The 22,105-nt window shown below is 37.9% G+C and overlaps 1 protein-coding gene across 1 annotated transcript in view; it reads right to left on the bottom strand.

Moving 5' to 3' along the window:
* Positions 1-22,105, bottom strand: part of ASXL3 (ASXL transcriptional regulator 3) — a gene marked incomplete at its 5' end in the record, with an annotated part of 136,478 nt that overhangs the window by 30,138 nt on the left and 84,235 nt on the right. Inside the window, 3 exon segments of the mRNA XM_052788210.1 lie at positions 15,399-15,562; positions 20,142-20,261; positions 21,184-21,301. Coding sequence (XP_052644170.1) covers positions 15,399-15,562; positions 20,142-20,261; positions 21,184-21,301 — 402 coding nt within the window.

Genomic DNA, 22,105 nt, shown 5'->3' with positions numbered 1-22,105 from the left:
CTAACAGTGAAAACAATGAAGCACTAGACTTACTTGGAGAGGCTGTGAATTCTCCATCACTGAACAGCCAAAAAACCTTTCAGACAATATCTATCAAGAAAAACAGACATTGTTGATTCTGCCTTAGTATAGAGAAGACTAGATAAATTGTCCTTTCTTTGCATATTTTCTATGTCAAGATATAAAAGATGCTAAAGAAGTTTAAAAATAAATTAGTAACAGAGTGTTTCACAGTTTACAAAGCTAAAGGATGGTATATCAAATTGCCATTATTACATCATCATTAAAAAGAAAACTAAAAGTGCTCTTGCATGCATTTCTCTTCTGACCAACTGCCAACCTCCTTTTCTTAAAGAAAGGCGCTTAAGTCAGTCCTTGCATTCTGTCTTCAAGGCCTCTAGCCTCTTAATGCGCTTCCAATGGAGTGACTCTATGCAAGCTAGTAACTGACCACAGCTCATGATTCATATCTGAAACAACCACTCATTTAGACAGAATGACCTTCAAAACCACTGCAATTTTATAAGATAATGGCTTAGCTTTGCCTGCATGCAATTTAAACCATAGATTGCAATTAGTTCCAAAGTATCTTAAATGGATGTCATGGCATAGAGCATTGCACTGTCTTCTGGCTCTGCTTGTACTGCAGACACACTCTCAGTTTCTGGAACCATCTTTCTCAAACACAAACCTGTCGTATCAGCCACCACAATTATGCTTCATGATGGCTGGAAGGAGCCTTACTCACTCATCAACAACTACTGCTAGCAATTGATAGCTTGAGTCATACTAAAAGCCAAGGTAGATACTTTCTGTTCTTGAGGCTGTGTGTGGCATCCCTGTAGAAAAGACTTCTCATTAAGCCCAAGAGCCAGAAATTATCACTGGGAAATACAGGATGGCTGCAGAGGGTAGTATTATAAGGCCATATGCTTTGTCCATACCAATGTTTTCTAGAAAAAAATGTTACCATTGCAAAATGGACAAGGCATTAAAAAGGGGAACAGAACTTATTACTATATGTGCTCTTGTCAGTCTCTGGACTGTTTAATTTCTGACTGACACATTCTTCAGAAACTCTTAACATCTGCTTGCACTTATATAAGCCTAAATTCTATATAATAATGCTAAACAATGATTCTCCTGTTCATTACTTTGGCTAATGATCTGGGAACCAATTATGTCATGGAGTTCTCCACAGCTAGAGCTCTCCCTGTCAAGTAATAGTTGGCAATTACAAAACTTAACTTTTACCCATCTGGAAAAAACTTTTAAGTGAACTTGCATGTATTTCTAGTATGAAAATCATTGAGGAAGTTTCTCCATTTCCTACAGAATACCGCTGACTGTTCAAGTATGCCATTACCTATCTAAAAGTAATTTTTCCACTTCTACAACTACCATTCAAAGAGATTGTGATAAATGGGACCAAACTGAAAGGATGTTCTAACAGTTGGCAAGTCTATAATAGAGAAGGAGTGTGAACACGCTTGGGTAAGAAAAGGAAAAACAGCTGTAGTTGTCACAAAAAATCTGTAAGTTCTGTTAAACAATAGCTGCATTTCTGATTATAGGGTTTCTGCTACACAATTCAATGTTAAGCAAAGATACTATATTTTTCAGCAGTCAGTAATATGTGAGCGGTACCATATGGTAGTGGTATCAGATAAAATCAGAGGTTGAACTAACCCTTGATAACTGCAAGGAACACATCATGTAGATAAAGCTTGTGAAAGATCACATAATAGCCAATTACTAAGAAAGCTGTGAAATAGAAGATTTCTATTTCTATTTAGCTTAGTTGGCATAAGACTGAAAAAGGGGATTTTTATTTTCCATAAATAGCTCAGTCCATTTGATGTAACTGTGGCTACTACTCATATATATGCATCCACCATCTTCTATTTATATCAGTTAAACTCTGCCAGCAATCAATGCTAACTTTTAGTATGCAAAAGACTTCCATGGGTCAGTTGCCTATTGTATGAAATACAGCACTTGATTGTTATTAAAGTTGCCACTCTTCATATTTCATTTGGTTCTGGTAGATTAAAAAGCCCAAATCCAGTAATTTTTCTTCAGAATTTTTTTTATGGCTCATGTAAATTTTGGTGCCCTTCTCCAGATTCTTTCCACAGCTTCTGAAGTGAACTGGCCATGCTTAATATTCAAGATGATGACCTAATACTATTTATTTAATGAAAGGGTATTTTCTTTAGTGCAGCCTCCCTGCTGTTGTTGCTTTAAGGTTGACTGAACAGATGTTTCTGCTGAGCTGTCCATAATCATGACCATATCTTCTTTTCAAATCTGATTTAGAAACTAGCAATGGAATAATCCACATCATTACTTCCAGTGCAGAATAGTGTATGCTCTCCTACACTAAATCATAGAATCATAGAATGGTTTGGGTTGGAAGGGACCTTCAAAGGTCATCTAGTTCCAACTCCCCAGCCATAGGCAGGGACATCTTTCACTAGACCAGGTTGCTCAAAGCCCCATCCAACCTGGCCTTGAACACTTCCAGGGATGGGGCATCCACAACTTCTCTGGGCAACCTGTTCCAGTGCCTCACCACCCTCACAGTAAAGAACTTCTACCTTACATCTAATCTAAATCTACCCTCTTTCAGTTTAAAGCCATTACCCCTTGTCCTATCACTACATGCCCTTGTAAAAAGTCCCTCTCCAGCTTTCCTGTAGGCCCCCTTTAGGTCCTGGAAGGCTGCTATAAGGTCTCCCTGGAGCCTTCTCTTCTCCAGGCTGAACAACCCCAATTCTCTCAGCCTGTCCTCACAGGAGAGGTGCTCCAGCCCTGTGATTATCTTCGTGGCCCTCCTCTGGACCTGCTCCAGCAGGTCCATGTCCTTCTTATGTTGGGGGCCCTGAGCTGAACGCAGTACTCCAGGTGGGGTCTCATGAGAGCGGCCCCACTGCCATCATTAAACTTCAATGTCTAGCTTAGACTTCCTTACTATAGAACTCTTCAGTATTGGATTACCTCTGAACTTTTGGGTAAACCTCACATGGTAAGGGAAACGGCCACAAAAAGACAGAGCTCAAGAGTCCACAGGAAGTACCTGTAGGTGTGATAGATAATTTGTATTTCCCTCAGAACTGGCAGGGAAGCAGAGTTTGGGGATCCAGAAAAAGGAACTATATGGGGATAAACCAGTGGGACTACCAGGGCCTGGAACAAAAAAACTGTGTGAGGGGCCCTAATAGCAAAGTTGAGAACTGCAAAACAAAAACATCTTGAATGCAAGTTGCCACACAGTGAAAAGCAAAATAAAGCCACTGGACTTCAATAAATTATTGGATTAGTAGCTGCACAAGCTTGATTCAAGAGATTAAGAATTCTGTAAATTCTTTACAGAAATGATGCTAGGGCAAAATACACCCTTGCAAATTATGGCAGTGTAGGGAAAAAAAAAAAAAAAAAAGAGACAGCAACCTATCAGCTTAAAGTACAAGCTTTTCATTAATCTCCAAGACCAGAAAGAACCATATTGAAAGTACTAACCTGGCTGTGTTATTAAACTATAATAATACACTTCAGATGGGGATAAAAATCAGAGGCCAGGCAAAAAATGAGATATTCTAACAAAGAAAAACAAGGACACTAACAAATCATCTTAAATCACATTAAAGAGCTAGCCTGTTACTGAACAGCTAACATGCTATGTTTGTACTTCTCCAGGTCTTCACACATACAGAACGTAGATTTCAAATCCTGGAGAAAAAAAAAAAAGGGGAAATAATGCAACAAGGAACCCAGAAGATTACAAAGAAACGAGCATCAACCAGGATGGAGCTCTCAAGAAGAAATCATGACATCAGTCTAAATGCTTTCTCTGATAGGTCTGAGGAAAAAGCAGTAAATATCACCTACAGAATCACACATAGAATCATGGGGTTTGGCATGACCTCCAGAGGTCATGAAGTTTTCAAAGCCATTCCACTTAGAGCAGCTTGTTTAGGGCCTTGCCCACTTGAATTCAGAGTATCTTCAAGAAGAGAGCTTCCACAGCCTCTGTTGAAAACCTCTTCCAGTGCTTAACCCCTTTTGCTGTGAAAATATTTTTCCTGATAATCAGATAATCAGAATTTCCCATGTTTCAGCTTGTTTCCATCACCTCTAATGCTATTACTGTGTGCTTCCAAGAAGAGCTCCGTCTTCTCTACAACCTCCCATTAGCTAGCTGTGAACTGACATGAGATCCCCTTGCAGTCTCCTCTTCTCCTGTGTGAACAAGTCCAGCTCTCCTGTGCTACAGCCCCTTAACCGTCTAGGTAGCCCTCCACTGGACTTGCTCCAATATGTCAATGTCTTTCTTGAAAGAAAGGGTATCAAAATGATCACTTCTCCTCACCTGCTGGCTATGGTCCTGCTCATTCAGCCCAGGAGACTGCCAGCCGCCTTTACTGCCAGGGTGGAATGCTGGCTTTTATTTAACTTGCTGCCTACCAAGACCCAAGGGTTCTTTTGTCCTTTTTTGAAGATGGGTGCAACATTTCCTTTCTCCAGTCATCAGGGACCTTTCCTGACCTCCAGGACCTTTCAAAGATGGTAGACTGTGGCCTTGCAAAGACATTACTCAGCTCTCAGCACCCTTGGATGCAGTCTGTTGTGTCCCATGGATTTCTATGAGTCAAGTTCTTGCAAGTAATCTTGACTTGGTCCTTATCTACTGCTGACAGTTATCTCCTTTGAATGCTTTTACAAAGCTCAGAGGCCTGGGAGAACTTGTTGGTGAATATGGAGGCAAAGAAGGCATTATGTCAGCTGTGTATGTGTTCATAGTCATTAAATCACACACCCCATTCAGCAATGGTCCCAAATTTTCTTTGTTCTGTCTACTATTACTTATTCTTTGCTCCCCTCAGGATCTTGAACTCCACTTCACAGTGACTTTAGCTACGGCTAGCATGGTCATTTATTATTATACCCCCAACCAGCTATTCTATGCTATTGAACAGATCTGCCGGTGCATCACCCCCAGTTGCCTACTCCATTACCAGAGTCAAGAAGTACCCTGACACTCTCCAAAAATCTTCCTCTTTGTATTCCATTTTGTTGCCCTTCTAGCGGCAACAGGGAGATTTAAGTCTCCATAAGAACCTGGACTGTGATACAGACTTCCTCAAGTTATTTAAAGAAGAGTTTACCCACTTCCTCACCCCATCAAAGAATAAGTTGAGGTTAGAAGGGACCTCTGGAGGTGGTCATCTTATCCAAGCCCCCTGCTTAAGCAGCGTCACCTAGAGCCAGTTGCTGAAGACCAGGTCCAGATGGCTTTTGAGTATCTCCAAGGACGGAGAATCCACAACCTCTCTAAGCAACCTGTGCCCTCACTAAAAAAAGTTTTACCTTATGTTCATATGGAACCTCCTGTCTTTTGGTTTGTGCCCATTGCCTCTGGTCCTGTCACATCCTTCTTTCAGGTATTTATACACATTGGTAAGATTCCTTCTCATCCTTCTCTTCTCTAGGCTAAGTCCCAGCTCTCAAAGGCCTTTCCTCATATGAGAGATGCTCCAGTCCCTTAATCCTCTCAGTGGCCCTTCACTGTAATCTCCAGTAGCTCCATCTCTCTCTACTGGGGAGCCCAGAACTGGACAAAGTACTCTAGGTGTGGCCTTACCACTGCTGAGTTAGATCGGATGGTCTAGCAAACTCCCATCACAATGACGTCCATGCCACTTGCCTCTCCTCTGACCCTGACCCCTAAGATCTGAACCAGACTGCAATCCACCCTACAGAAGAGCTCCATACACATACACTGCTCCCCTTGAGGGCAACCACTTCCCCTGTCTTCTCTACCTGTCTTTTCTCAAGCAAATTTTCATCAATGGTTTTGATATACATAAAAAAAAGGGAAACAAGTGCAGAAAAAGGCACAGTATAATATTGGAGAGCAGCAAAAAAAAGGGAGGGAAATGAATAGCAAAGGAGTTGGTAATTACCAAGTTTAATACAAAACATTGATGATTTCAGATCTTGAGGACACAGATGGTAGGAATGTGGAAGAAGTAATGCAGTTGGAAGCTACAGAACATTTAAAAAAACAGACAGGGCTTGCAAAAAACCACAGAGACAAAAGGATAGCAACCGTTTCTTTGCCTGAAGATAAGGAACACTTAGAGGCTCATCTCAAACACAAAAATACGTGCACACATTTACACACAGTGCTATGACTTTGAAGAAAAATCTATCCTTTCTTAAAACAGTTTCCATGTGTTTAAAGCCAACAATGGAAGAGGTTCTAAGTTTAAGTAGGTAAACAGGAGTATAAGAAAATTGCTTCTGACAAGATGCAACTATCAGGACCTTTTTGCTGTTGTGACTACAAAACAGTTACAGCAAAGTTGAGAAGTACACGAATGATAAGACAGATACATCCAACACAAAGGAATACACTAGACAGCAATACACAGATCTGACTTAAGAGCTGCTCCCAGAACAACAAACTCAGCCACCCCAACTTCATGTTTTAGGTAGGTGACATGGAAAGATAACCAGCTTACGCTATGTCTCTCACAGCAATTCTGATGTAATACAACTTGAGTGCTAATGTTCAATCTGTATAATCTCTCTTCTATGGGTCTCACCTTCTTGCAGTAGAGCACAACCTGACCCAGAATATGGCTAAATTTTATTTAGTCCTGATTACGAAGTTATCAATCCTTGTAAGAAAAACTTGTCATTCCCAACTGATCATTGACATAACATAAACAGTTTGTCCTTGAATACAAAATGAAAAGACAGATTCTGAAGACAGATGGTGAAAGTAATTCTGAATATTACTTTAGTCCTTTAAAAAAATATCCAGACTAAACTTAGAAGTAAAACATCAAAGGATGAAGAAGAAAATATCCGCTACCATAGGAATAATTGCTTCAGACAAGAGAAGAAAAGGAAGAAGAGTCTTTTAAAGAAAGAAACAAAGACCTTGTCCATCTTCACTAGAATGGGAAATATGCTGAGTAAGACTGAAGACTTGCAAACATATGTTTTCAAAATGAAATGTGACTTGTTAATTTAGACCTTGTCTAAATCAAGAAGACAAGTGGGATAGCTATATTCATTCCAACACACTGTAGTGTCAAAAAAAGACAATAGAATCCAATCTGGTTGAGCTCAGATGCAAGAAATTAAATGAAGAATTTAAGGAGAATAATAAATCTGGCAAAATGAAAAGATAAAGCATGTTTTAAAATGAAGCAAAACCCAAGTAAAATATAAGGAAAACCAGAATATCCAGCAAACAGTACCTTCTAACTGCATTCAAATTATAGAAATTACAATTAAAATTTATTTTTCTATTACATGGATCATACAAATACCAATCCCAAGCATGTCAGAATATGCAAAAAGCAGCAAGTATTTATAAAGGTACTAGAAGGGACACATAAGCCTGTAAAAAAAAGGTAAAATAGAAAAACATAGATTGTGATCAAGGCAAGCATGTATGAAACTTGTTTAAAAAAAGATGCTTGGAGACTTTGAGAAAGTAAAACATTATTAAATTATCCAACAATGCTCATATGTTGGGGAAGGTGCAGAAAAAGACATGTAAACAGCCAGGGTCCACTCATCTAGCTTTTGATAAAAATAAGAGACATATGCCTTTGACCCCGGGAAGCAGCAGGTGAGGGGATGTTACACATAAACACCTAAAATTAGTCAGTCATTTTTTATGAGTGTCATAAATGAAAACACTGCATCCAATGCCTTTTCTCTAGGCATTAGAAAACATTGCCCTCCTATGCAAAAAAAAAAAAAAAAAGGCTGTATGTCCTTAACACAAGAGAGAACAAGCTCAAGGAAATTTGAGTTTAAATAATTCAAAGACAAAGAATAGCAATGTTCTGAAATAATTAGGAAAAAGACCCTCGACCTCTTTTTCCCTTTTTTATTTAAGCAAACAAATATACTGAAAATGGGGGGGAGGGAGGGGAGAGAGAGGGAGGGAAAAAGGGGGGAGAGGGGGAGAGGGAAAGAGGGGGAAAGGAGGAGAGAGAAAGAAAGGATGAAGAGAGGAAGAGAGATTGCAGGAGAAGCATGGATGGATCACTTCTGCTTGCTCTTATTTTCACTGCACCTGCATCCAACATCCTATTTCAAGTCCTTGGCTGTCTTCAGATTCAGAACTGTAAGGAATATTCTGTTCTCCATCTAATTCTAGTGCAGCCCTACAGTGGCAACACTGGAGGCACTGCAGACCAACTCATATCACTTAATTAATAGCACTCCGCAAGGAAGGAACAGTTGTAACACTACACACTGCAGTAGTGCAATGCATCATTAATAACCACATAATTTGAAGCATGCCAGTCCCTTGTGTCCATGTATGTTACCATTTATGTCCACATATTAGTTATATTCTCATAACACAGCTCCTAGCACAGTGTCTTTTAAAAAAGGCACTTGTGCAAGTACTTTCCCACTGGAAGGGAGCTGTTTTATCAATCCTTTTTAAAGTATTAGTAATTCTGTCAAATGTAAATGGAACTGGTACTACATACAAGGTCCTCTTTTTTTTAAGCACTAACAGCTGTGCACTGTACTTTATAAACTTTGTTTGGAGAGAAGGAGAGGGGAACAAAAGCTTCACTAGTTTGCATTGGAAGAACAACGTTGAGTGCAGGGGCTCTCACATACCAGAAGGACTTATGGAAAAGGATGCTGCAGAGGCAGCTGTGGCTCTTGTATTTTCAGCTTTCAGCGGGCACAGCACCATTGCTGTGTCCTACTAGATGTTCTGAGTTGAGCCTTGCTACAGACAAAAGCAATTGCAATAGTTCTGCTAACACCTCTGCAAAACTTGTTTGTAAAGGTGAGACATGCTTTAAGCGTGACGAGAGCTTGTAGCTAGGGCTTTAGAAATGAAACAAGAACTTCCACAACATGGATGCGGCATGGTGGAAAACACTGATTCACACTTCTGAAATACAATGACCAAGCCTGCAGAAATATAAAAGCATGACACTTAATCAAAAACGTAAAGCTTCCTATTCACATATGTAGAAGTACTGATATTGAGGAGGACCTCTAAGGATTATTGCAAACAAGCAAACAAGAATTCCATTACCACATCAATCAGAGCAGCCCGATTGCAATGCAATTGCAGTGAGCCTTACTGGACTGCACTAGGGAAGCTAAAAGAGTATTCCTGTAGCTAAAGCCAACAGGGATTTTGAAGTAAAATCCTTAACCCTTCAACTCATGTAAAGTGAAACTGATGTTTGTTGTTAATACATGACTGTGAAACGTGCAGATACACCATCCATACAGCTGCATTTGGTAAAAAAGGTATTAACTTGCAGCACAAGGACAGAGGGGCCAGCCGGGGGTAGTAACCTCTCTGAACACCCCTGGCTAGCTGAGCTCAGGAATCAAAGCCCCAGAGTCTTACTGAAAAGGCAGCTTAAATGCTTTGGAATTTCTTCATGCATCTAGTCTATACAATACCTATATTAAAACTACCCTATATAAGCTGTACAAATAAAGCACATTACAACAACACCATGCTATCCACATTAACCAATAAAACCAAAGAAAAAATGCCAGTTAAAGGAAGAAATGTGACATAAAATGACCTTCAATTACTACACACACAGGGGTGCCAATTTAACAGCTTTTTAAATATGCTTAGGTGCAGCAGACATGTTACATTTAACCTTCTATTACAAATGTTCTCTGAACTAAGTGCTTTTGTCACAACCCTAAAACTGTTTCAGTGTAAAACTCAAACATTTACAGGAACATAATAATAAATTTTTGAAAGCTACTGATGATAGAGAATTGAAGAGGACAGCTAAAAGCTTGCAGTATTAGCAGAAAAGGCAGCTAAGTAAGATAACCATTTAGCTACTACTACACAGTAATTCCATAGACGGAAATGTAAAACAAACATGGGAGCAAATAATACACACAGGACTAATTTCTGCTGTTTGATGTCTTATAAAGAAAATGTTGGAAACGTCCCATGGCAAATATAATCTTCAAGTACTGATGAAGTTAAGAAAGAAAACAGGAAGATGGTTAAACTGCTACAAGGAAGGAACTGTGAAAACAAAGCTTCACTTACTCTCTTTTAATATAAAACTAATATAGAGTAAGATATATTCTACATAGTATTTATTTTATTCTTTTGATTACAAAGAATAAAATAAATACTAAGTGTCAGAATGGCAGATATCAGACCTCTCTCCTTGTCTTTTACAAGTGTAAGAATTTTGTGTATTATTCATTACCTGCTCTCCACTGCAGAACTCAAACTGATGTGCTTAGGATTAGGAGCAATTTGTGCACATCAAAAACAACAGTTACCTTTTGTTATCATTGCTCAAATGGTAGGAACAGATATTAAGCTGAATCATACTACATGAAAGCAAAGAGGTTTTGAAATGGAATTCTGTAGATAACCTCCCCCAAATTACTTCTAACTATTTTAAACAGAACAGAGAAAATCACTAATTGACATCAACCTGTGTCTTTTTTCAGTGCAAGGTGAGAAGGAATCTTTGCAAAGTGATATAATCAACTTGGAAGTGCCCATATCAACCTAAACTGAGTAGGCCAAGACAGAAACACAGAACCTGCGCTGACCTTAAAATTACAGGATGCTGTAATGTTATTACATAACAACAATACTGGCACTGACCCAAGAGACAGTTACTATTTTGGGATTCACTGATTTAGAAATTAATAGAAAGAGATTAAGGTGGGTTTTGACCCATTTTAGAATCTTTTGATTTGTATGTCATTTTTTTCTTTTCAGTAGATTGGCTTACTATAAACCTGAAATATTCACAGGCACTTCTGCAATACTACATGGCTTCAGTATTTCCTTAAGAATATTTAAGTTTAGAATTTTGAATTTAAGTAACTACCTTGACTATCTATAAACTGTAGATTGATTCAGAAAATAAAATAGAAGTTTTTTAAATTTCTTTCATAAAACAAGTAAAGCTAAGACAAGATATAATTTTTACTAGGAAATCCACTACTGTTTTAAATGTTCTTCATCAGTAGGTTTAGTCAGATAAAATGGTACTGCAACCTAGCACACAGGTCTGAGGAGGCTTTGAGATCATTCGTGGGTGTTTTTGCAGGAGGAAATTCCCATCCTATGTGAAAGGGCAGGGCAGGTGCAAACCACAAGAGGCTCAGAAGAACCTAATATTACCAGAAGAGAAAATACAGGACAAGGAGCTAAATTTTCAAAGATCAGAAAGTTGTTAAGCATTTGTAGAGCCTGGGTGCTTTCAGAGCATTCAGGAAAGAACATTTTGTTTACCTCTCTACGGATGAGTAAAATCACTTAAGCTTTCTGCTACTGTGCAGACGAGGCAGCACTTCTCTTCTTGGAAGCTTATGCCATGGGTGTATTTCCCTTCCTTTTGCCCATACCCCAGTGTTAACAGCAGCAATTTGACTGCCCAGTAGCAGCAACAAGGAAAGCTGGTGTAGACAAGATATTGACAGCTGCCGTTCCTTTTCAGCAACCTGTCATACAGACCTGTTACTCATCCTTGCACAAGATACATTGTTTAATTAATATTTAAAAGAGGCACTGATGCAGTATAGCAATCTAGACACAGAGAGAGAAACTTCATGCTTTGAAGATGAATATTTGCTGAGAGGTGGTCAGGAAGGCTTCTGTTACATGTAATTATCAGCTTGATGTATTAATATTAGAAGCAGGTATTTCTTTGATGAAAATTCCATTGTTCTTCAGCTGTAGGATGTTCTAATTAGAGCTGAAAAGAAAAATACTTTGCTGGTATTTGTGACAACTGAAATCTTTTGTGCAGAGACTTTGCTTTCCATATAGTTTCTATACCTACATGTTTTCTTTATTGCCAGCTCAGTCATCTAGGTCTCCTGGGGGAATCACCCAACAGGCTTCTGTATCAGTTGAGCTTTAAGGTTTTTGAGCCTTTGAGTCCATATAGATTAAGAAAGAGCTGAAAATCTGGATGTTCAAATTTCAGACACGAAGTTCCCAGTATCCAGTGATGCAACATTTTGGAGCAGTCTGCTAAATAGACAGGTCTGGGTCATGGCTGCTTCTCTGAATGTCTACATACTATTTCACTCTGAACCCAAATGAAAGCAAATAAAATCCTTGATAAAACATAACTATGATAACTGCCAACTTGCTCCAATTTCTTTTATAGGTATTTTGAATACAGAAAATTATACACAGGCCTCACTGCTACTGAAATAAAATTTAAAATAATATACAACCGGAAATCAATTCCAAGTGTGAATAACTGACGATACAATTTATGTTTTCCTAAGGAAAAAAAAAGGCAATGATCCTACACTTCCACTTCGTCAAAAATCTAGCAGGAATAGGAAAAATGACAGCACCAACATCAGCAGAGTTGTTTTCAACTTCTTCCATTGCGGGACATCTTTCCTAAGGCCCTTTTTTCCATGGGCTCCCATGGCTCTTGTTCCATAAGGGGCTCCCATGGCACCCGATACAACCGCAAAACTTGAAAACAAAAGGAAAACCAGAAAACACACCCCATGAAGCTCCTGACTTGGCCCTGAACTTTTTTTGAACATATTAGACTAACCAGGGTTGAGAGATAAGTCATTTATTAATAATAAACACTTGCACACACAAAAAAGAAAACCTCAACTCCCTTAACTAATGGTTTCTAAAAATGCTTATTCAAACTGACATATGCATGACAAGTTTCAGCTCAGTATGATTTAAGGAGGAGGAGTTATACCGCCCAGAAAAATGGTGTTTATGACAGAAATGACAAAGGATCGTTCATCATAGGGTTTTTCTATGTGGAGCAGTAATAAAGCCTAAATGAGGCTGCACTTCATTAGTAATTTATTTCACAGATCACTATATATACACAAATAGCATAACTCTATTACATTTTTATAGTGCCATTCATTACAGTACTTCACATACTATATCCACATGACAACATAGAAATGCAGCTTTCTCTGGGGAAGACAGCAGCAGCCAACTGCAGAGCAGCGCACAGGGAGGAAACACTTCAGAGGCAGAAGAGCAGGAGTAGGAATTCTCAGGCAAAACAAGAAAGGGACAATATAAAACAACAAAACTGAACCCTCAGAGATGGGCAGCTAACTCAAAGAATAGTTTTACACCATTTTTGCTTGCCTCATGCCCCATTTGATTTAGACAGTAGAAATAAAAGAGGAAGACTGAATACTCTTGCCTTGTCCAGTTGGAGTGACCAACACCAGAGACTCCCAACAGAGCTCCCTGGCTGGAATTCTCTCTCCCTCTCACTTGATCCTTGAGCACTACACTAATGTTTTCTACTTGCCACAGGAAGGAAAAGAGTACCAGTTCAATTGCTTTCATCAGTCCCTATCTGGGATGCTACTCTTTAGGTATAGCAAAGGACATATTCTCGGATATCAAGAAAAGGGATGTGATTCTTCCACTAGTAAGACCTCCACAAAATGAGGATCTGGGGCTATTTCACTCCCCACCAGAAAACAATCCTCAAACTATCACACTTAGAGGCCAAACATCTCCATTAAACTTCCAGAGATGAATGGAGACTCCTGCCTTCCAAACACATGTTAAAACATGGTATACTACACAAACCCACAGAATGCTGTGAGAAGATGACAGACAGAAGGATACCTGTAAATGTCTCATGACAACTGCTTTTTTGTGACTAGCTTGCCTGCAAAGTAATAGTGTCCAATTATGTAGTGCTAGGCCTTTGAAATAACACCTGCAATGTATGCATTATGTGAATGCTTTCTGAAATAAAAATTAAAAAGAAATGCATTGCTTTTAACTAGTGAGGTATGATTAAACTCAACAAATATTCTCTTGATTTTCTTGCCAAAAACTGCTGTAAGAACACTGATAAGAAGGTAAATGGCTTGTTAGCTCTAAAGCCTCAATTTTTAAAAATAAATTTTAAAGTAAGAAACTTCTAAATAAGGCCCCTGTATTTGAAGTGTCATTCAGGAACACTGAGATCTTTGATGGTTGGAGAGAAAACATGATTTTACATAGCAGACTTTTTTTTTAATCTCTTCTGGTAAATTAACTAGAAAGAGAAAAAAAAGTCAAAACTATTAGGAAAATACTTGCTGGGCACTAAGTTAAAATCTGTTTTACAGCAGGGAAAACGGTTCTCTTAAAATTTGTCAATACTGACTTCGACTGCCTTGTTGGAGCCTGAGAATAAATACATTTACATTGTTTCTCCTGTGGCTCTGGTTTGAATGTTCTTTTTCAAATATTCCATTATCAAAGTGCATATTTTTAGTCCACAACATACAGTATCTAATTCGATAAGAGGCTGAGTAAATGTACATCAATACAATTTTTCTTTCTCTTTTTGTCTCATACTGCACTGCCTTCCCCTGTGTTACTGTGGTAGACACTAACTACTAACAGTTTAAGAAATGAAACCATGGAATTTAACATCCTGATTTAAGATGCAGGTTTTAATCAGTCATTTAAGTGACCTGCATTCTCTAGTTATTACATAAAAATAGGGATACTGACCATCTGCAAAAAATATAATGCCCTTTTTTGGGTAAGTTAATGCGTCTGAATTAAGTACATGAGTATTTCCCACTGAAATTGGTAAGACTGTTTAAATCCAGAAGTGAGACAAGTGTGTAAATGAAATTGTTTTGGGCTCTCTCTGCTATTTTAACTGCTAGACATGATGGAAAGATTTTTTTCTTGCTCTAAGAAGCCTGCAATCTGACCAACAAATGCAGGAAGGACCAAACATTGTAGGAAGCAACATGAAATTGAACTTTTATTTCCACCCTGTTACTTCCCAAATAATTTTCCTCAACAGAACAGATTAATAACACATATAAGCCTACAGCCATGAGCTCTGAACAAGGACTTCCTTACAAAAGGTGTGAATGAATGGATTCAGTGCACTGCAGCTGAGCAGATGCATATGTAGGCATGCATTAAAAGGTGAGGAGGAGAAGAAACTAAAAGAATTAATATTGACCTGGACATTGCTGGCAGAGTGCCTAGGAAGATCACAGATGAAAAGAGACTCAATGTAAATAAAGTCTTGAAGATGAGAAGTGTATCTTCAACATCATAGGTAGAAAACCTAATTAAGAGATTTGGCAAGTTCAGAAGATCTGCTGGCCCATTTCTATTTAGACAAATCAGGCAGCTACACAGTTTTCAGAAAGGAAGGAAGCAGGATCTGGTTGACGCTTAGATAAACTTTACACTCATTCTACATCTAACAGTTTTACCTAAGAAAAGTATGGAAATTTCCTTCTTATTCTTTCCTGGAACAATTCCTAGTCAATCAAATAAGCCTATGCAAACACAGTGTAAAAAAGTCTCATTAAAGAAAGAAATATTGCACGATGCTACTTACCTGCCTGTCTACTTCTGGAAGCAAAAGCAGGAGGTATTGTTGGAAATGCTGAGGTAAAGAAGCAAAGGTGTGTTTATTTATTAAAGCCCTCAGGTTAGTGTTCACTAGAATAGATCCTGGTGTTTCTATGTCAATATCCTCAGCTTTGGTCCATTTCAAATGTCCTGGAGTAAATAAACAGAAATAACTTTAAACATAAAAAAAAGGAAGAGAGCAAGAACAATTATTCCTTTTAAGTTTTTAGCTTTTATTGTATAATACAGTAAGCTCCAGAGAAATGGTACTCTGAGAAGGGTAACACAGCCTTTTCTAGGTGTCTTAACAGCTTCTTTTATATTCCCTGTATTGGTCTCTCGAGCTCTTACAGTATCCGTGTTCCAGTCAACATTACAGTTGACATATTCTTACTCCCAACTCAAAAGACCAACTCAACTCAGCAGCAGCAGAAAATTTTCCTATCATGTCATCAACATAATTATAAGCATCTATTTCCAAGCAAAAGGCTGCTTGATGAGGCTGATGTGAATCAATCATTACAGGGACCTTCTCTTTCGCCATGTTCCGCATCTGCAGGGCACTATGTCCTACATAACTTGTCCTATAGCACCTGCTAAAAACTACCTGTGTGAGTAGACAGTGATCATAGAGATAAGAATATTTAATGTGTTAAATTAGTGTCTGAAAACATGCACTTTTCAGAATTTTCATAAGAACCTATGATCTAAAATGATCAACACACAGAAGGCAGCAGCAGGAATTATCAGAAGTTTAGAAAACAGGGTCTGTGAGATAAAATACAAATCCAGGAATGAGTAAGATAGCGACTCAGCAGAGTGAAGGGGAAATACATAAATGGCTGATGAACAGGGGTAAAGAACAATGTCTTCTTACTGTCCACAATGGATAGCAAAGGTAACGAGCTTAAACTCTTGCACAGTAAGAAATATTTATGCTAAGATACTGGGAAAAGAGAGCTTTCAACCACCAAGGACAAGGAGACACTGGATTAGATCCATAGGGAGGCATTACAGTCTCCATCAGTGGAAATCTTTAAGAATACTAGACAAATACCTGTCAGGAATGACAGGTGTGTAACTGATTTTGCCCTATGACTGATGAACAAATTAGATGACCACTAGAGGTCCCGACTGGTCTCATTTTGTTATTATTTCTAGGTTAATATTTAAAAGATACTTTTTAAAGGTCCTTAAAGAGCAATTACTGCTATCTCCTTCAGGATATAGACATACTGCTACAATCCTTTTTTCCTCTCAGTCTTAACATATTATGATACTCAATATGGAAATGGAAGAAGTGGGGAGTCTAAGTGGCTGGCAAAACTCAAAAGCTTCTAACCCCCCCCCAGGAAACTCCTCCAGCTTTTGTTCTGTTGTACTTTCAAATATTTCAAAGATGCTACAAAAGGGGTCTTAACTTAATCATACACAAACTCCAGCAGAACCTCTAAAAAAGCAATTGAAAAGAATATTCCACTGCTATGAGCAGTGATGGCATTTGGCATACACATAGGACCTCTCAGCAAGGATTACAACTGACATGTTAAGAAGAATACCTCTATTTTACAAATGGGGGAATTTGGGCCATACTGATTATTAGGAACTTCTCAAATACTACAAACTACTTAACAGTAACATTAATAAAAATAATGCAATTATGTTTTAGATTTCTTGGAAGGCTTATAGTGGTCTCCTGTGAAAGGCTATAAAATTACCCACAAAATGTGCAAATGAAAGAAAATGCAGCAGATTTGTAAATTCTAAAAGCTCCCCTTCAGCCACAGCCTCCCACAAACATTCTTGTAATTTCCTTTTACTTTTCAGCAGACAATACTAACTGAATGAGACAAGGGTTACTTTGCACTTAGCACAAGATAACATTTTCCAACACATATTTCCGACATACTGTATTTCAGTACAGCAAAGACTCCATTACAAACAAATGAATGCCCTGTTATAAAGGACAATTGTATGGAAGAAGTGATCATTTTCATGAATGCATCACAATAAACTGTCCTCACCATCTGTTCCACCCACTAAATACAAATGCAAAAAGAACACAGTCCCCAAGCATAACACAAGTAGTATGATGTATCTTATTTTAACGCCTGTATGTATACTCTTTTCTTTAATCAATACAGAATACACATCTCCGTCTTCTAAGTGACTCCAAATTGGAATAACATTTTTCCCAGCTAACACTTCATATCCTATGGAAAGACACACACATAGAGATGATCCAAACTAAAACAAGATATATGACTGCAAAGTCAGTAACATCCTTCAGTGGCAGACATTTTAACAGTGTGAAAAGCCCAAGACAGTATCAGAAAGTCAAACCTAATTCTGTGTGCCTGGGTCACACATTTTTGACTTATCTGACCTACTACCACTTACAGGCTACCATGGAGGTTTTATCAACTTGTGGAAGAAATATGTATATTATTCCTAGGATGATAGGCCAGTAGCTCACTGTGGATGCCCAGCATAGCCATACTTTAAAAAAACAAAATCTGCTCAGAAGAACAACAAATTCTCTCTCCTGCACCCTTCCTATGGCTAATTTAGGACCTTTACTGCAGGTCTCAAGTTTGCAATCAGATTTAGCGAAGTATTTGGGAGTAGCATGGAAAGTTGTAGTTCTGTGGAATACGACAAGAGTATGCCACTACTGCATTGCTAATTGTAACTCTGAGAGGAGTTTATGACAAAACATATGCCAACGTTTTTTATATTGTTTTCCACAGAGAAAGACATTTTGAATCCTTATATAGCTGCTACCAGAGTCTGGGGGGATGGGATCATGGCCCAGATCAGAAATAGAACCTGGAAGATGAGAGAGAAACTCAAACTTACAGCCTTGGAAAAGAAGAGATTAGTCTCCAACACAGAGAATTGACTATGAAAAGGATGGGAGCACCATGGTTCTACATCAAAGTATAAAAATCAAAATAAGAAAAGGATAGAAATCACACAGCTGGCAGAATCAGTTAACTAAAAAGGGAAAAAGTCATACTTAATGGGAGTTCAGAAAGTCTACCAAACACAACATGCAGTGAATGTTGGGCAGATCAGCAGTTTCAGACAATTGAACAATGTCTGGAACTGAATTGTGCACCATATAGGACACTGGACCTATTCTCAAAGATGCTCAACAACTGTTCTATCAGTATCCCAAGAAATATTATGCTTCAAGAGAAATGTTTTAGCAGGTACAAGAACAGAAACCCTTAAACCTTACACAAAGTTCCCCCCATTCCAATTGCGGTGTCCCAAAAGGCCAGAGGATTTTTTCTGAAATCCTCAAAAATTCTAATGAATTCACTCTACGTTTGATATCATTGGCCAACAGTTGATGAAATATCTGGGGATGGGGAGGAATGTATACATCAAATTATGTATCTCAGTCTTAAATGTAGAGAAAAGTTACAGGAAATAATCTAAAATTGAACATATCTTTGCATAGCAAAAGTTGTAATACTGAAGGAGTATTTTCGGTTTTGAATAATGCCATTTGATCAACACAGAGAACGAGCTATCCAGCTGAGATTGATGAATAATCTGCAGAAAGATCATATATCAAAACGAAGTACAATTTCATGGGAGGCTGTGATACAATAAGACTTGCAGGAAACAGTTCACCAGGAACTGGCAATAGTATATTTAACAGCCAACCTATGATATTTAGGAAGTAAAGTACCTTCAAGATATTTTACGGAATCACTATCTATAAAATAGAACTAGGACAGATCATTATTAAAGAAGAACAATCTTATCACCACAAAGACAGACATTAAATAATTTTAGGACGTTCCAGCCACTACAAAATGCTTGTTTGCTAACTTTTCCAGCATGGCCACATTGCAAATTACTTCTTTAAATGATTCAGCAGTCTGCTGAATGCAAAAAGTCCTTTGTAAAAATAAAGTTATGTAATTATTCTACCTTACTTTAGCCAAGACAAGAGTCTTAGTGAACACTACATTTTCTGCTCCTTAGGGAACATTTCCAATTATATTTCATGCAGAGCAGGAAAATCTGCCTGTCACATGGACCTACTGAGAATTTACTCTTAGCATCTCTTCAGAGAAAATTCTTCATTAATTACAGATCATTATCCATGAATCTTTCTAAAAACCACAGAAAATAAAACCAGAAACTGTATCTACCACTGCAAGAGGTGTAGCTTCAAAATAATTAAGGATCCAGCTGAAGAAACAAATCAACCAAAGAAAGAGAATCAACCAAAAATGATATGCCAAATCTCTATATGACATGGAATAATGCAAAAGAAGAAAAGAAGGTTAACTTCTAACAGGGCAGGTATGTAAGCAAATATGCTATTATCTTTGGGAATAAATGCATATTAGACTGCAAGCAAATTTACCAGGAAGAAAGAATATTTGCTACACCCCGCCCCCATACTCCAAAAAAATCATAATGCAGCAATCAGAAGCTAGTTGCTAAATGACCTTTCTGCCTGCAGTTGCTTAGGTCTGTCAAACTTTAAAAAGCAACTACAGAAAAGCATTCTGGGGGAAAAAAAAATGCCCATGGATTTTCCAGTTAGCCAGAAAGAAAGATGCCTTCTTGAGAAAGGGTCAGCTGCTGAGTTTGAAAAAGGGACAGATAAACCAGAAAAATAAAACTTTTAAAGAGATCACAGAGTTTAGAAAAATATCAGTATTACAATAACAAGTAAGATATTTATTTTACTCCTACTCACCTAAACCAGATTTTTTTAACCTCTTTAAGTGCTGGCTTGTTTGTTTTCCAGTTGGAGACTTTTGCCCATGTTTCATCTCTTTATCAGAACCATCTGCTTCACCATTTTTAGATTCAGATCCTTAGGAAAAAATAAAACCCCCGAACATGATACTGATGCATTTGTACCAACAATCCCCCCAGCACCCTCTACACTGTAAACAAAACAAAAATAGGATTTTAAAAAAAATTGACTCTACTTGCTGCAAGGCAATACACCTTTCTGGTCACAATGTGATTCCTCATCATCAGAGGAAATGGAAGTAAAAGCTCAATAAATCAATTAAGTGCTGAAAACTAAAGTTTACTGAACACTGCATTCAATAAAAATGTTCACTGATCTAATAAAAATAGCATTTTCCTATAATGCCCAAGAGATATCTTTAAAAATATTTTAACCTCAAGTTATGGGGCAGTAAAGCCGTCTAAAGGCGAAAAAAGATCATTTCTTTGTGAAGAAACATTTATAGAAGAGAGATGCCTGGAAATACAACTGTCAATTTGTGTTAAACATAGCCATAGAAATCTCTTAAAATGAAGTAACTTAACCACCAGAACTAAAGGTCAAGGTTACGCTGCAGTGATAAGCATGGTACCAGAAGAAGAAAAGCTAACAAAAGGATCTGAGTATTGCAATGCAGAATTGAGACACAAATTCACATTCACAGAGAAGCTTGCCTTTTTTTTCCCTCTCCCCTTTTTATGGCATTGAATACCAGCATGTGGTCCTCCATTAGAGTTCCAGAGCCAAACAAAATGTTACTTTGCATTCCTTTAAAGCTGCTGCTATTACCAATCGTCATTTTACTGTGTGCATTCAGTTCTTTATTAAAGAAAAATCTCCATCCTTGAGACACCAGATTTGATAAGGAAATAAAGACATTAAACAAAGCCACCAAGCGGAAATATTATTTCAGCAGTTCCAAATTCTGTATGCTACACAGATGATTCAGAGGAAGGCTCTGACAAGAGCTGACCTTGGAAACGGTCCTTTAGCTATTTACCTGAAGGTGAATCCGACTGCTCATCAGACACCTTTAATGGTGTCAAAACAACACGAGGAACAGTCTTGTTTACCATCATTGAGACTCCATTTCTTCTTTTCTGCTGTTGTCTTAAAGCCTACAAAAACGATAACAAAACATAAAAATGTAACAAAAAATAATGCTTATAAGTGAATTACATGAGACATTTCTCTACCATTAAACTGAATCTCTTAAAATAAGCATAATTTACATAGCTACTGACTTGCCAGACTTCATGCTCGCCCCCTTTATGTCATTTTCCTTTAAAATATAAAATCAGGCTTTTGGTTATAAAGAGAAAGAAGATGCACCTTAGATCATTTTTCCAATACAGTTTTGACAACAAAGAAGCACATAACTGTTTGCTCTACCTTAACAGCACAACATGACAACCCATGGAATGTGAAACTAAGAGTTCCAAGTAAAAAAAATGTAAAATAAATGTTTCAAAACCAGAATAAAAATATATATGTCTGCACATCTCTCGCAGGTGCATCCTCTCCAGTACACTGCTCAGTCAATCAAGTTAACACAGAGTGTCATCAGTATGTACAGCATGTAAGGACTACAGTATTGATGCACTCACTCAGCCGTGAGTAGTGCTGCACAAAATCACTGAACATGGCAGGAATCATTTATTTTTGTGAAGGGAATCAGTCCTAATCTTGGAAACCTTGCAGCACTTGGCTTCTGTCTGCTTGACTTTGGGCATTAACCTTCAGAACACGAACATGATGGTGTTCTGGCAAATCTGAGGAAAAACGATACAAGAATAAATCTCTACAAATGGGAGTGCTTTGTGTTTCATAAATGGATCGAATGCAGGGTTGATAATGTAATACAAAATATTTAAAGATTAGAAATAGCAAATACCTGTCAGACTGTTTTATATAGAAAAGGA

Source organism: Harpia harpyja, chromosome 5, assembly GCF_026419915.1.
Source record: "Harpia harpyja isolate bHarHar1 chromosome 5, bHarHar1 primary haplotype, whole genome shotgun sequence".
Classification (NCBI taxonomy): Eukaryota; Metazoa; Chordata; class Aves; order Accipitriformes; family Accipitridae; genus Harpia; species Harpia harpyja.
This window is presented reverse-complemented; position numbering and strand designations above follow the sequence as displayed.